Source organism: Medicago truncatula, chromosome 1 (genome assembly GCF_003473485.1).
Source record: "Medicago truncatula cultivar Jemalong A17 chromosome 1, MtrunA17r5.0-ANR, whole genome shotgun sequence".
In the NCBI taxonomy this organism is placed as follows: Eukaryota; Viridiplantae; Streptophyta; class Magnoliopsida; order Fabales; family Fabaceae; genus Medicago; species Medicago truncatula.
This window is the reverse complement of record NC_053042.1, coordinates 51,427,482-51,443,022: the sequence shown is the minus strand read 5'-3', so window position 1 is coordinate 51,443,022 and position 15,541 is coordinate 51,427,482. Positions and strand designations below refer to the sequence as shown.

General features: G+C 33.9%; 1 protein-coding gene and 1 pseudogene across 2 annotated transcripts; both read left to right on the top strand.

Annotated features, from left to right (window-relative positions):
• The first annotated feature begins 3,270 nt into the window (after positions 1-3,270).
• On the top strand, positions 3,271-6,691 carry LOC25485281 (cysteine-rich receptor-like protein kinase 10). Of its 2 annotated transcripts, XM_039829976.1 has the most exons (7): positions 3,274-4,233; positions 4,411-4,536; positions 4,792-4,928; positions 5,045-5,255; positions 5,336-5,573; positions 5,878-6,028; positions 6,162-6,691. In XM_039829976.1, the coding sequence occupies exons 1-7, from the start codon at positions 3,441-3,443 to the stop codon at positions 6,465-6,467; spliced, it is 1,962 nt and encodes a 653-aa protein (XP_039685910.1). In that variant the 5' UTR covers positions 3,274-3,440; the 3' UTR covers positions 6,468-6,691. The 2 variants fall into 2 exon arrangements, with proteins under 2 accessions (XP_039685911.1, XP_039685910.1); XM_039829977.1 differs by lacking the exons at positions 4,792-4,928; positions 5,045-5,255 and having other exon boundaries at positions 3,271-4,233.
• Positions 6,692-11,307: 4,616 nt separating this feature from the next.
• Positions 11,308-14,616, top strand: LOC120577930 (cysteine-rich receptor-like protein kinase 29; annotated as a pseudogene).
• Positions 14,617-15,541: the final 925 nt, after the last annotated feature.

The window sequence follows — 15,541 nt, the reverse complement described above, 5'->3', positions numbered from 1 at the left end:
ACCATGTAACTTCCAGCATGTCTCTCTGGTTTGATGATCTCTTTCACAGTAGGAACAATGCAGCGATTTACGATTATTAGAATTGGGACGAGAGGACGGGCCAGATTTGTGTCGAATTGCAAGAGCTATTGGTTCCTCCTTTTGGACAGCCATGGCAGAAGCTTCTATTGTCTCTCTTCTTGCACCCAAATTTCGTTGCTTTTCTTCTTGGATGATGGAAGAATAAGCTTGTGAAACATCAGGCAAAGGATTCATCAAAAGGAGTTGACCACAAACAACACTATAAGATTCGTGCAACCCCATGAGAAATTGCATCAACTTGCGCCTTTTGTTGTTTGCTCCACATGTACAAACAACATCATTGTAGGATCCTAACTCATCCCACAATTTTTTCATCTTTGTATAGTAGGCAGCAACTGTCATTTGATCTTGAGTAAGGCAAGCAATCTCTCTCTCGATCTGAAAAATGTGTGGTGCGTTGCTTTGAAAGAAACGATTTTGAAGATCTTCCCAAATTTCATGAGCAGTGTCATAAAAAATAACGCTGTCTGCAATATCAGGGGTCAATGAATTAAGAATCCATGACAAAACCATATCATTGCATTTTTTCCATGATGCATAGTCTTCTGGTTTGTTTTTGGCAGATGGTGCTTTGAGGGTTCCATCAACAAAACCAAATTTAGATTTTGCATTCAATGAGATAGTAGTTGCTCGACGCCAAGTCGAATAATTGTCTCCATCGAGAGGTTTAGAAACCAGAACCATTCCAGGATGATCAGAATGGTGAAGGGAGTAAGGGCTTTTGGAATCAGATTTGTTGGAATCTAATTTGCTTCCATCGCCTAGCCATAATGGTTTAGAAAAAATGTTTGAAAGGTAAAAAAAAAGGAAAGAGAGAGAGAGAGAGAGAGCAGGTCTTTACCGCTCTGATGCCATGTAAAATGAAAAGAGAAGATGAAAATAATTTGGTTGTGTTTTATTCAGAAACATAGAAGCAATATATACACAGATACATATCTCGAAGGAAAATGTTACATAGACACCTTTTAATTGCATACACTCTTGTACACCCCATGTATTAGGAAGAGAGAAGAGAAGAAGAAAGAGAAAGTATACTTGTGCGGGATCCATATGGCCACATGTCAGATTTTTATATGGGTGTCAAGGGTGTATTGCCACCTAAGGGTATTTATGTATCATAACTCATTTAGACCCAATATACATGCCAAAACACGTAAAGCCACTTTTACTTCTGTGATCATATCAATTTCCATGTAACAAACACACAACAATGATTTAACACAGTAGTTAAATCAATCAAAAATATTAGCGAATGTAAAATATATTAACGAATGTGAAATAATTAACAGTACCAAAACAGAAGAAAACAAACCCAGTCAACAAAAACAACGGCTGCCTCTAAACTAGAACCCCTAAAAGGCAAGACGCCCAAATTGACCAGGAAAGAATCAAAACAAATAATCAATAACAAATGTATCCGTTTCACTGACTCATCCACCAAAGAATATCAAAAATAAAATAACTCAATTATTCGTTTGAAGTGGTTTTGTTGGCGAACACTTACAATAATAATCAGTCATAGAAAACTTGCAATAATAATTATAGGGTTAAATTATATTAGAGATCATTAAGTTATTTTATTGTAATAAATTGGTATTTAAGTTTTTTTCATATCACTTAGGTCATTTAAGTTAATTAGCTCGAACAAGATGGTCCTTTAAGTTTTTCTTGTACCAACAAGGTCCTTTGTGTTATTTTACCTTAACAATTTGAGGAATTTCATATCTTAAAAATGCAAGTTATTCGGGATCTAAAAGTTACAATTAAATAACTTAAAGCACCTAAGTGTTACAAACAATACTTAAAGGATTAATTTGTTATGATTAAATAACTTTTTTTTTTAGAGAAAAGTGTTTATAGCATTTCATTAGTAATCAAAGTTTCAATACAATTGGGTATATGAAAATAAATAGTGGGACTAGCGAGAAATGTGGCTTTCCCTGCGAGAGTGTGAGACACCACATTATAATAGCTTGTCGCCAAACAAACTCCACTCGAGAGTTGGTAAACTTGGACGAGAGCAAAGACCGGGAATATGTGATGATGTTGCCAAATTCAGTTATGTCTTCCCGACTCGAGTAAAGAGCGTCTTTTGTGGTTTTGGAGTCGACTTCAAAATCAAAATTATCTAAGTGCATATCACTCGCCCATTGAATCGCATGGTAAAGGCCTAAAGCTTCACCTATGTCAATCGGGTATACACCAACAAAGGTGACTGTTCTAGCCAAAACAAAGACTCCATCTTAGTCACGAATGCAAATGCCTACGCCTCTTTTGTTACGTTGACTGGAAAACGCCACATCAACGTTGCATTTCATATGGCCATGCTCGGGAGGCTGCCACCGCGGCTGGACAGCAGTTGGAACAACACTAGCAACAGCTGGAACAGCTGCTGGTTGGAATACAGCAGGAACAGCAGCTATTACGGCAGGGATGTCAGTATAAGAAAAAAATTTAGACTAACTTAAAAACCGTAAGTAATAAGAAAAAATTTAAAAGACCATTAAATAACTTAAATGATCTTCGATATAATTTAGCCTAACTTGTATTCATCGATATTTAGATTTATAGACTAAGGTATTCATTTTTGTAATTGTCATTTAGTTTTTTTTCTTCCTCGTGAATATTTTTCGTTTATGTAAAATGATTGAATTATGGGGCCATGTGAATAATGAGTAAAAGATGAAAAATTTATTCGAATATTCTAGTGAATCACCACATCAATTAATGATTTTAATTTATGTGAGTTAAACATTACAATTCAAAATGTTTTGATTAGTTGTATGTGCAGAGTTGTTTTGGACCATCAACCCACCACAATTAAACTCTTGTTATATTCATATTTGTCAAAAATGTTTGATCATTGTATATGCTAAATTTGTTACTTTTCTTCGTATATATGATTAATTAAGCATAGTAGAAAAACAAACAAAGGGACACGTTAGGGTCGCCTTTTAGCTATAATAATTGTTTTTACTTTTTTTTAACGTTTTCTTATTTTGACAGCGTCTACACCTTTCATTTTCATTTGATCTTGTAACCATACAAGTCTTCAAATTGAAGAACTTCCGAGCATTTTCCATCTTGTACTTGTTTCCATGCAATGCGCATTTGTAACATATGACAAAAGTTACTACTAAATCCATTGACCCAAAAGTCTCACTTTGAAACATTACTCAAACGACCTTTCACACAAATCGAATGATAAAAGACTAGAAGCTTTGTCTCAAACCACATATTTTACTCAACAAATCATTTCACCCAATTCAAATTAACTGATTGACTTTCATATCCAAAGCTTCAATCCTCCATTTCTTAATTACCTGTTCTTGTTCCAAGACAGAGATCAATATATCACAATGACAATTGTATCTAGCAAGCTATTATTTTCCCTTTACTCTTTTCTCCTTTTTATTATCATTATCGTATCTCAAGCCCAAGGCCAACCAAATTTTTTGCGCAACTATTGTATAAACAATAATGGCAACTACACAGCCAATAGCACCTATCAAAACAACCTCAACACCCTTTTATCCAATCTCACTTCCAACACTCAAATCAACTACGGTTTCTACAATTTCTCTTATGGCCAAAACACTGATAAAGTAAACGCCATTGGACTCTGCAGAGGAGATGTTAAACCCGACCTTTGCCGCAGTTGTCTCAACGATTCAAGAGTTCTTCTCACAAAACTTTGTCCAACCCAAAAAGAAGCAATTAGTTGGTATGATAACTGCATGTTGCGTTACTCAAACCGATCAATATTTGGCATTATGGATACTTCATTTTCATATTATAAGTGGAACAATAGAAATGTAACCGATGTGGCTCAATTTAATCAAGTTCTTGGGAACTTGATGAGGAAACTCAATGAAATAGCTGCATCAGGTGATTCTCGTCGTAAGTTTGCTACCGCTAATGCAACTTTGAATTTTGAAACCATATATGGTCTTGTGCAGTGTACACCTGACTTGTCAGGACAAGATTGCAATGATTGTTTAGAGCGTGCTATTTCAGAAACTCCAAGTTTTTTTTATAACAAGATTGGTGGTAGAGTTCTCAAACTAAGTTGTAATATTAGATATGAAATATATTCCTTCTATGGTCCTACGACAGTAATAGACCAAGATGAAACCTCCCCACCAGAAGAAGGTAATAATTACTAATTGTCATTACCTAATCATACTTAATTACTACATGGTGATTACAGTTAGGTTACCTTGTTTTACTTGTTCTTATCTTGGCATTTTATTCATTAGTTAGTCGTTGTAGACTTGTTTGTTGGTAATATTTTACTATTCTTAATCTTTGAAATGTATCATTTTACAGAAAAAAGCAAATCATCACATACTATCGCCACAGTTGTGCCGACTGTTGTTGTTGTTGCTGCTGCTGGCCTGCTAATTTTCATTTGCATATGCTTAAGGAAAAGGAAGGCAAAGATAAATCTCCAAGGTACGTGACTTTGTCTAAATTCGTTACTGTCTAAGTCGTGGTATGAATGCAGGATAATTTTGACGACATAAAATCTACTTCATAATAATAAGTTGTGATGGTTAACAAAGTTTTGCATTCAAAAAGAGAAAACCTAGATGCAGTAATTCAAAAATAGACAGAAGGCAAAGAAAAATGGAAGCCTTTGTACAATGTTTGATTTTAAAAATTAGATATTAGCATATTTTCCTAACATGCCTTGTACAATGTTTGAAGATATAAAAGAAGATGAAAATAATGATATTGAAATCACTGCGTCATTGCTATTCAACTTCGAGACATTACGAGTTGCTACAAGTAACTTTTCTGAAGATAATAAACTTGGACATGGCGGATTTGGAGTTGTTTATCAGGTATAAATAATACTATTGATTTAGATTTAATAAAAAAAAAATAATACTGATGATTTACATGAACATCACTTTCTTCATCAAAATACTTATTATACAGAAATGAAATATATTTGCAGGGTATACTCGCCGGTGGACAAGTGATTGCGGTCAAAAGGTTGTCAACAAATTCAGGACAAGGGGATATTGAATTTAAGAATGAAGTGCTTTTAGTCGCTAAGCTTCAACATCGAAATTTAGTTAGACTACTTGGTTTTTGTCTAGAAGGAAGAGAAAGATTGCTTGTCTATGAATATGTTCCAAATAAAAGTCTTGATTATTTTATATTTGGTAGGCCATAATATATGCTTTATTAGATTGTTGCTCTCTTACATATGACAACTAAAATATCTAATTTTGTGTATGTATAGATCCAATAAACAAAGAACGATTGGATTGGGAAAGGCGCTACAAAATCATTGGAGGAATTGCAAGAGGTCTTCTTTACCTTCATCAGGATTCTCAACTTCGTATTATACATCGTGATCTTAAAGCAAGTAACATTCTCTTGGACGAAAAGTTGAATCCTAAAATATCTGATTTTGGTATTGCCAGACTACTTCTTGTCGATCAAACTCAAGTTAATACAAATAAAATCGTTGGAACATAGTAAGTATTAGAATATGATTTCCATATCTTGTTAAGTACAACTTTTTTCATCATTAATTTATCTAGTATTGTAAGTAATTCATTGATGTTGACTCTTAAAATAGTTGTTATGATATTTAAGCTCTTTTAAAGATGGCATGCATCATGGTTATAGGTGAAAAATCAAAATTGTTTCTATGAACAAAAAAAAAGCAAAACTGTTAGTAGGTACCATTGGCCTTAACAACTAAATCAAGTTGAATATTTGTGACTCGAAAAGACTCATTAGTTATGACTAATTAAACTTTTTCACTTTTATATGCAGTGGATATATGGCTCCTGAGTATGCAATGTTTGGAGAATTTTCGGTAAAATCAGATGTTTTTAGTTTTGGTGTACTAGTTTTGGAGATTATAAGTGGACAGAAAGCTTGTTGCGTTCTTCATGGGCAGAGTCAGGAGGATTTACTTAGCTTTGTAAGTCCTGTTCTCTCATTATTATTTCTTCCATGCCAATAAATAAGTATGCATTAAAAGATGAGTACATGAAATTAAGCATGTTAAGATTGAATTGTAATTAGTGATCTAAAAGGTATATGCAATTGTGCAGGCATGGAGAAACTGGAGAGAGGGTACAATCACAAATATAATAGATCCATCATTAAGCAATGGTTCACGAAATGAAATAATGAGATGCATTCACATTGCTTTACTATGTGTTCAAGAAAATTTGGTTGAAAGACCAAGCATGGCAACCGTTGTAGTCATGCTTAGTAGTTATTCTATCTTTCTCTCCGTACCTTTGGAGCCTGCATCTATTGTGGGAGGTAGAACTAGATGCCTTCGAGTTCGAGACATGCAATCTGAGGGAGAATCAATAAACCATGCTTCAATTAGTGACCCATACCCTCGATAGATTTCATTCATAAAGGTGATGTGGTGGATTAACGAGTATAATAATAAGTCATGCTTGTACTTTTAAACGGAAAATGCTGGTTCTCGCGACATAATGTATAGTGAATAGTTCACGAGCATACGTAGCTTACTGAACAGTAATTTTTTTATTCAATACAAATTGCCCATGTATGGTTAGTGGGCCCTTGTTAATAGGCTGCTACACTATTCATGATTTTTTCGCTATAACTTTTTCGCGATATATAGCACCGTTCTTTTTAAACTAATTAAATAAAGTGACATTTGATGATTTTGTGTAAAATATTTGTATATGTTGATTGTGTGAATACATGTATCCGTGAGTTGTAACTTCAACATCTGTACATTCACCCTTTAGGTTTTGTTTGGGAGTTTGGAGGGGTGGGGAAGGGATGTGTTATCATGGTTTTGGGGTGCCAAGCCATTAATTGGACTTGAACCTTTTGACCGTTGATATCTCTCTTTTTTCTTGGGAAGGGTAAAAGGAGAAAAACCCTTGAGTTTCCGAATTCGGGGGTCGTTTTCGCTACGGGAAGGTGTTAGGCACCCGGAGCGATTATGGTATTCCATAAGAACCGCTCTCCTAAGTTTATTTCTACGCTTTAGTTTTATTGCTCATTTGTAAAAAGGAAGGTATGATTAGTGAAGAATGGGGGTGAGAAGAAGTGGAATTTGATTTTATTTCGGCTTGGATGAGTTTTGACTCATTGCCTACGTACCCTTTTAAGGGATCAAAACCGTTCGTAGTTCATTCTCAAAAATGGTTTTTGCTTTTGTTGGTTGATTTTAAGTTTGAAAAAAGATTTTGAAGAAAGGAGATGAGAGGCCTCAAGGGCATAAGATTTGGAAAGTGTGAGGTGGAATTAGTCATTTTGCAAAAATAAAGTCCAAGGAGGATTAAGGTTTATTGAAAATTTTACTTAAGAAAATAAAAGGGGAAATAAGGAGTTTTGACTCCATTTTATTTTCAAAAAGATTTTCAAGTGTTATTTGCATGTTTTGGAAAAAAGTTGGTTTTTATCTAAGTGTTTAAGCCTAAGCATTCATCTAACCATACAATCTTATGCATACATCTAAGGTGAGTGTGTGCGTGCCGGTGCGCCATAGTGTCCATAGTCCATATTACAAAAATTGCCTAAATACATTCTATGGCCTCTTTGCCAAGCTACAAACCAATGATAACAAATTACATCACCGAATGAATTAAAATTTGCAAAAATAAATGCTAAGCTAAAGAAAGTGGAGGAGATAGTGAAATGCTATGAGTGAAGTCACATAAGGAACAAAATGTTAGTGAAACAAGGAAAAATATAATGGGAATGATGAAAAATGCACCAAATGAATATGCAATAAAAAGGGGTAAAAACATGAGAATTTATCAATCACAATATGTAAAAATGCATCAAGAACATATATGGAATTTTAATGAGCAAAAATTAAAGAACAAAGTAAAGGAAATAAATGCAAAAATAAGCAAATAAATTCTAATACTTAGAGGAAAAATTAAAATGATAGGGAAATATTTTTTAGAAATTTTTTAGGAGCATAAAACACCAAGAAAGTGTAAAAAAGGTATTTAAAACATAATTAAAAAGCAATTTAAAAAAAAACTCAGCAGGATTTAATCTGGACCGTTGGATGAATCGAGAGGTCCAGATCTAGCCTTCAAGATCGCATCACAGCCACTTGATCAAAGATCAAAGGGTCCAGAAAAAAGCATAAAAGATAGTGTAAAATGCAGGAAGCACAGTGACCGTTAGATCAAAGATCTAACGGTTCAAACAGAAGATATACCATATTTCACACAAAAAGTCATGCACAGGATTCAAAATCAAACACACAGCAGCCATCAGATCTTGGAACAATCCAGATCTGATGGTTCACAGAGCGAGGGAACACAACAAGAGCACGCACGCGCGCGCGTGGGATCGGAGGGAGTATAAAAAGGATTTTCTTCACAAAAAAAACACAAAACCTTTCCTCTTCTCTCTCTAAGTTAAACTTAGAGAGAGAAGCTCTCCCTTCACTCTAAAAAAGGTGGCGGCCGGAGCTGATAAGGAGGTGGCGGCCGGAGCTTTTCCGGCGCGGTGGCCGGCCGGTTTCCGGCGGCGGCGCCACCGCGTCGGAATTTTTTTTATTTTTTTTTTCAAAATTTTTATACCAAAAGCTTCGTTTCCTCCTCCTCTACACAAATCCGGCACTAGTTTTAGCGAGAAAGGTTCGGTTCGGACTAGATCTACATTTTTCTTTGAAAATTTTTTCACACTTTTTTTGAAAAAAAACCACGGATCTATATATCCTTTTTGCTCTAGTGTCCGAATACGGCCTTAGAATTTTCGAAATCCGAACGTACAAGCCTAGATCTACCGATACATATCCGTAACAAACTTTTTCACATGTTTATTCAAGCACAAGAACGCGGAAATGGCCTAGAAAGCGAAGAAAACGCGTTACCTTCGTCGTGGAAATGAAAAAAAATCCGAGCCTCTTCTCTTCCTCCCCGCGCGCGCGCGTGTGGCTCCGGTGGTGCCGCTTTTGCTCGAAAATCCGGTACGTTTTTTGTGTTGATGTGATGTTTCGCGGTGGTTTCGAGCGAATCCGGTTCGGATTTGTTGATTTTGTGATGATTTGAGTTGGTTTTGAGTGAATCCGGTTCGGATTTGTTGATTTTGTGAAGATTTGTTCTTGGAGAATTTTTGGTGATTTTTCTGTTTTGGATCTAACTGATTTTGGAGAGAGAAAGAAATTTCTGTTTTTGTGATGTGACTGATTCTTTTTTTTTTTTTGGATCTGACACATCTATTTATAGCCTGCCATGTGTATTTGTGGGCCAATGAGAAAATGCCATCTGGACTGGGACTGAAGTGTGCGAAAATTCTGGACAAAAATGCCCCTGGGACCTTTTCTGCAAAAAAAATAATAAAAAAGGACTGGACAGCAATTAAAAATGGACAAAAAATAAGAATTAAAAAGTTTTGGACTAAATTGTGATTTAAAAATAAAATTGAACTAAAAAAAGTAATTTTGACAAACGTAAAGTGAAACTAAAATTAAAATCAACAAAAGGACTAAAACGAACCAATTACTGACATGAGGTATTTTAAAATACCTCCCTGTCGAAATTTTGTGTGAAATGACCAAAATGCCCCTAGGGCTAAAAATGACCTAAACAGATTCAAATTGACTTGACACTGACTCAGATGCAAGTTTGAAATGAATTTAACAAGATTTACTGATGAAATTTTAAAAATCAATCTGAAAAGACTCAGAGACAGTCGCAAGGATGAAAATGGATCCCACTGCAGGAAATGACCAAAATACCCTTCTGTACGACTTTTTGCAAATTTTGAAATAAACTGTAGAAAAAGCAATGTAATGATTCAGAGACACTTTTGAATGACTTACAAGACAAGTAAAGACATTTCGAAAAGTTTTATGCAAGAAAAACATAGGTAAAATTGTGATTGAAAATACTGCGAGGCAGAGACAATTTGAACTGTGCAGTTGAAATTTGATAATTGACAAAGTTTGAAATGAAATTGGGCCCAGTATTTTTAGGTCCAAAAACAGGGTATAACAGGATGACTTCGGGGGGGTAAGAAATATAAAGGAAAATGAAGAAAACTTTCATATTTTTTTGAATGAGTATTTGTTTAGAGAATGATAAACCAATGCTTGATTCATATATTATTAATATTAAAAATATTATAACAACATATAATAAATTTGAAGAATTCATATAAACATTCATAAAATAGTTAATCTATTTTAAAAATGTGTGTGTGATGTGTAACACTAAACCTTAATTCACTCATGTAATATTCGAATATACTATTTGGAGAGGTATACACAATTGACCAAATGACACAAATTTGTAAAGGTGAGGTGTTGATCTTGAGTTGATTGACCATAAACTTTTACCAGTTTTATTCCTCCATCTAGAGCAAATTTTGATGCTGTTGTTTTCCTCGTACATCTTGACAACATGATGTTATTGACTTCTAACGTTAAAATTTAGAGAAATGATATTTGTACATCCATACTGTGATAACTTTGGTGACAACCTTGATTTTCTCATTTCTTATTGATTAAAAACAATGGAGAGAGAAAAAGGAAGAGAGAAGATACAAAAATAATATGAGTATGAGAGAGAAAGTTGTCTGAAAGTTGTTGTACAAATATCATTTCTCTAAAATTTATGGACAACACAGCCAAACACTACCTCACCATGAGGTGAAAAAGAAATATGAAGGGAGGAAGAAGGAAGAATGGGGTAATGGTTTTGTTGGCTTTTCAATTGGCAGCGAATATTATGATCTCTTCAATACCACTTACTTGCAATTTTAACCATTAAGTTTACTCCTTTGGCATAAGTGGTCCATCCCTCAATTGTGACAACGCTGACGCACATGTGACATATCATTAAGTAACTAGGATGACACATGCGGTATGAATGCAGGCTATAGTTTTGACGACATAAAATCTTCATAATAACTAAGTGTTGCTTTCAAATATAAAAAACCTAGATGAAGTAATAATTCAAAAATAGAAAGAAGGGAAAGGAAAACGGAAGCCTATAGTCATAAGTGTTTTGATAATAAAAATTGGAAAATGTTAGATAGACACCCTTGTACATCTCATATACACTAGGAACAGAAAAGAGAAAAGGAAAGAGAAAGTGTGCTTGTGCGGATCCACGTGATTACGTGTCAGATTTTTGTGTAGGTGTCAAAGGGTGTATTGCCACCTAAAAGTGTCTATGTATCATAACTCTAAAAATTAGATATTAGCATATTTCATTTTTCCCAAATAGAATGATAAAAGTCTGAAATCTCTGTTTCAACTTTCAAACTACAAATTTTAGTCAACAAATCACTTCAACCACGGCAATCCTCCAGTTCTTAATAACTTGTTCTTGTTCCAATACAGAGATCACTAAATCAGAATGACAATTGTTTCTAGCAAGTTATTATTTTCCTTTTATTCTTTTCTCATTCTCATTACTTTTGTTTCTCAAGCCAAAGCCCAACCTGATTTTCTGTACAACTTTTGTATAAACGATAATGGCAACTACACAGCCAATAGCACCTATCAAAACAACCTCAACACTCTTTTGTCCAATCTCACTTCCAAAACTCAAATCAACTACGGTTTCTACAATTTTTCTTATGGCCAAAACACTGACAAAGTAAACGCCATTGGACTCTGCAGAGGAGATGTTAAACCCGACCTTTGCCGCAGTTGTCTCAACGATTCAAGAGTTCTTCTTACAAAACTTTGTCCAAACCAAAAAGAAGCAATTGGTTGGTATGAGGACTGCATGTTACGTTACTCAAACCGATGGATATTCGGCGTTAGGGAAACTTCACTTTCATTTTATATGTCGAACACGAAAAATGTTACTTAGGTGGATCAATTTAATCAAGTCCTTGGAAACTTGATGAGGAAACTCAGAGAAATAGCTGCATTGAGTGATTCTCGTCGTAAGTTTGCTACCGCTAATGCAACTTTGAATTTTGGAACCATATATGGTCTTGTGCAGTGTACACCTGACTTGTCAGGGCAAGATTGCAATGATTGTTTAGAGCGTGCTATATCAGATATTCCGAGTTGTTGTAATAACAAGATTGGTGCTAGAATTATCAATCCAAGTTGCAAAATTAGATATGAATCCAATCCTTTCTATGGTCCTACGACAGTAATAGACCAAGACGAAACCTCCCAATCAGAAGAAGGTAATTACTGATTGTCGTTAACTAATCATACTTAATTGCTACATGGTGATTACAGTTAGGTTACTTTCTCTTACTTGTTCTTATCTTGACCTTTTTTTCATTAGTTAGTCGTTGTAGACTTGTTTGTTGGTATTATTTTACTATTCTTAATCTTTGAAATGTCTCATTTTACAGAAAAAAGCAAATCATCACATACTAACATCGCCATAGTTGTGCCGACTGTTGTTGTTGTCGCTGCTGCTGCCCTGCTAATTTTCATTTGCATATGCTTAAGGAAAAGGAAGGCAAAGATAAATCTCCAAGGTACGTGACTTTGTCTAAATTCGTTACTGTCTAAGTCGTGGTATGAATGCAGGATTATTTTGACGACATAAAATCTACTTCATAATAATAAGTTGTGATGGTTAACAAAGTTTTGCATTCAAAAAGAGAAAACCTAGATGCAGTAATTTTTATTTTTTTTTAGATGCAGTAATTCAAAAATAGACAGAAGGCAAAGAAAAATGAAAGCCTTTATGTACAATGTATGATTTTAATAATTAGATATTAGCATATTTTTATAACATGCCTTGTACAATGTTTGAAGATATAAAAGAAGATGAAAATAATGATATTGAAATCGCTGAGTCATTGCTATTCAACTTCGAGACATTACGAGTTGCTACAAGTAACTTTTCTGAAGCTAATAAACTTGGACATGGCGGATTTGGAGTTGTTTATCAGGTATAAATAATACTATTGATTTAGATTTATTAAAAAAAAATACTATTGATATAGATGAACATCACATTCTTCATCAAAATACTTATTATACACAAATGAAATATATTTGCAGGGTATACTCGCCGGTGGACAAGTGATTGCGGTCAAAAGGATGTCAATAAATTCAGGACAAGGGGATATTGAATTTAAGAATGAAGTGCTTTTAGTGGCTAAGCTTCAACATCGAAATTTAGTTAGACTATTTGGTTTTTGTCTAGAAGGAAGAGAAAGATTGCTTGTCTATGAATATGTTCCAAATAAAAGTCTTGATTATTTTATATTTGGTAGGCCATAATATATGCTTTATTAGATTAATTGTTGCTCTCTTACATATGACAACTAAAATATCTAATTTTGTGTATGTATAGATCCAATAAACAAAGAAACATTGGATTGGGAAAGGCGCTACAAAATCATTGGAGGTATTGCTAGAGGTCTTCTTTACCTTCATCAGGATTCTCAACTTCGTATTATACATCGTGATCTTAAAGCAAGTAACATTCTCTTGGACGAAAAGTTGAATCCTAAAATATCTGATTTTGGTATCGCCAGACTACTTCTTGTCGATCAAACTCAAGTTAATACAAATAAAATCGTTGGAACATAGTAAGTATTAGAATATGATTTCCATATCTTGTTAAGTATAACTTTTTTCATCATTAATTTATCTAGTATTGTAAGCAATTCATTGATGTTGACTCTTAAAATAGTTGTTATGATATTTAAGCTCTTTTAAAGATGGTATCATGCATCATGGTTATAGGTGCAAAATCAAAATTGTTTCTATGAACAAAAAAAAAATCAAAATTGTTAATAGGTACGCCTTAACAACTAAAACAAGTTGAATATTTGTGACTCGAAAAGACTCATTAGTTATGACTAATTAAACTTTTTAACTTTTATATGCAGTGGATATATGGCTCCTGAGTATGCAATGTTTGGAGAATTTTCGATAAAATCAGATGTTTTTAGTTTTGGTGTACTAGTTTTGGAGATTATAAGTGGACAGAAAGCTTGCGTTCTTCATGGACAGAGTCAGGAGGATTTACTTGGCTTTGTAAGTTCTGTTCTTTCATTATTATTTCTTCCATGCCAATAAATAAGTATGCATTAAAAGATGAGTACATGAAATTAAGCATGTTAAGATTGAATTGTAATTAGTGATCTAAAAGGAATATGCAATTGTGCAGGCATGGAGAAACTGGAGAGAGGGTACAATCACAAATATAATAGATCCATCATTAAGCAATGGTTCACGAAATGAAATAATGAGATGCATTCACATTGCTTTACTATGTGTTCAAGAAAATTTGGTTGAAAGACCAATCATGGCAACCGTTGTACTCATGCTTAGTAGTTATTCTATCTTTCTCTCTGTACCTTTGGAGCCTGCATCTATTGTGGGAGGTAGAACTAGAAGCCTTCGAGTTCGAGACATGCTGCAATGTGAGGGAGAATCAATAAACCATGCTTCAATTAGTGACCCATACTCTCGATAGTTTTCATTCATAAAGGTGATGTGGTGGATTAACGAGTATAATAATAAGTCATGCATGTACTTTTAAACGGGAAATGCTGGTTCTCGCGGCATAATGTATAGTGAATAGTTCACGAGCATACGTAGCTTACTGAACAGTAATCTTTTTATGGGTTAACGATGCTTTACCCCCTGTAATATAGGCCATTTTTTGTTTTTCGCCTGTAAATTTTTTTTTTTGATTTACCCCCTGTAAAATATATTTATTTTGGAATACCCCCTAATAGGTCATAAAAAAATGACTTTATTTTTTTTTTTTAAGAATTTTTTCGTTTTTTTATGACCTATTAGGGAGTATTAAAAAAAAAAAAATTTTACAGGGGGGAAAATAAAAAATGACATATATTGCAGGGAGGTAAATCTCCATTAACCTCTTTTTTATTCAATACAAACTGCCCATGTATGGTTAGTGGGCCCTTGTTAATAGGCTGCTACACTGTTCGTGATTTTTTTTCGCTATATATAACACCGTTCTTTTTAAACTAGTTAAATAAAGTTGCATTTGATGATTGTGTAAAATATTTGTATATGTTGATTGTGTAAATACATTTATCCGTGAGTTGTAACTTCAACATCTGTACATTCACCCTTTAGGCTTTGTTTGAGAGTTTGGAGGGGTGGGGAAGGGAGGACTTCGGGGGTAGGAAATATAGAGGAAAATGAAGAAAATTTTCATATTTTTTTGAAGGAGTATTTGTTTAGAGAATGATAAACCAATGCTTGATTCATATATTATGAATATTAAAAATATTATAACAACATATAATAAATTTGAAAAATTCATATAAACCCTTCAAACACCTCCCCCCCAAACTCGCAAACAAAGCTTTAGGTACCTAAGTCCTCATTCAAATCACAAATCACATGTCTCCACTTTAGTTATAATAAATCAATAAATAACAAAATATTTTACTAATTTATATGTTTGAAAAATCATTCATTATTTATAACTTTTTTTAAAGCTGTCATTCTATAATGTTACTTTTTAATATATTATATATTATATGTTATATTTTGCATATT

What these genes read in the sequence shown, in the direction of transcription:
- LOC25485281 (XM_039829976.1), top strand. Translation starts at nt 3,441, where the DNA reads ATGACAATTGTATCTAGCAAGCTATTATTTTCCCTTTACTCTTTTCTC. An exon ending in AACCTCCCCACCAGAAGAAG is followed by an intron (nt 4,234 to 4,410) that starts GTAATAATTACT and finishes ATCATTTTACAG; the next exon opens with AAAAAAGCAAATCATCACAT. An exon ending in GGCAAAGATAAATCTCCAAG is followed by an intron (nt 4,537 to 4,791) that starts GTACGTGACTTT and finishes CAATGTTTGAAG; the next exon opens with ATATAAAAGAAGATGAAAAT.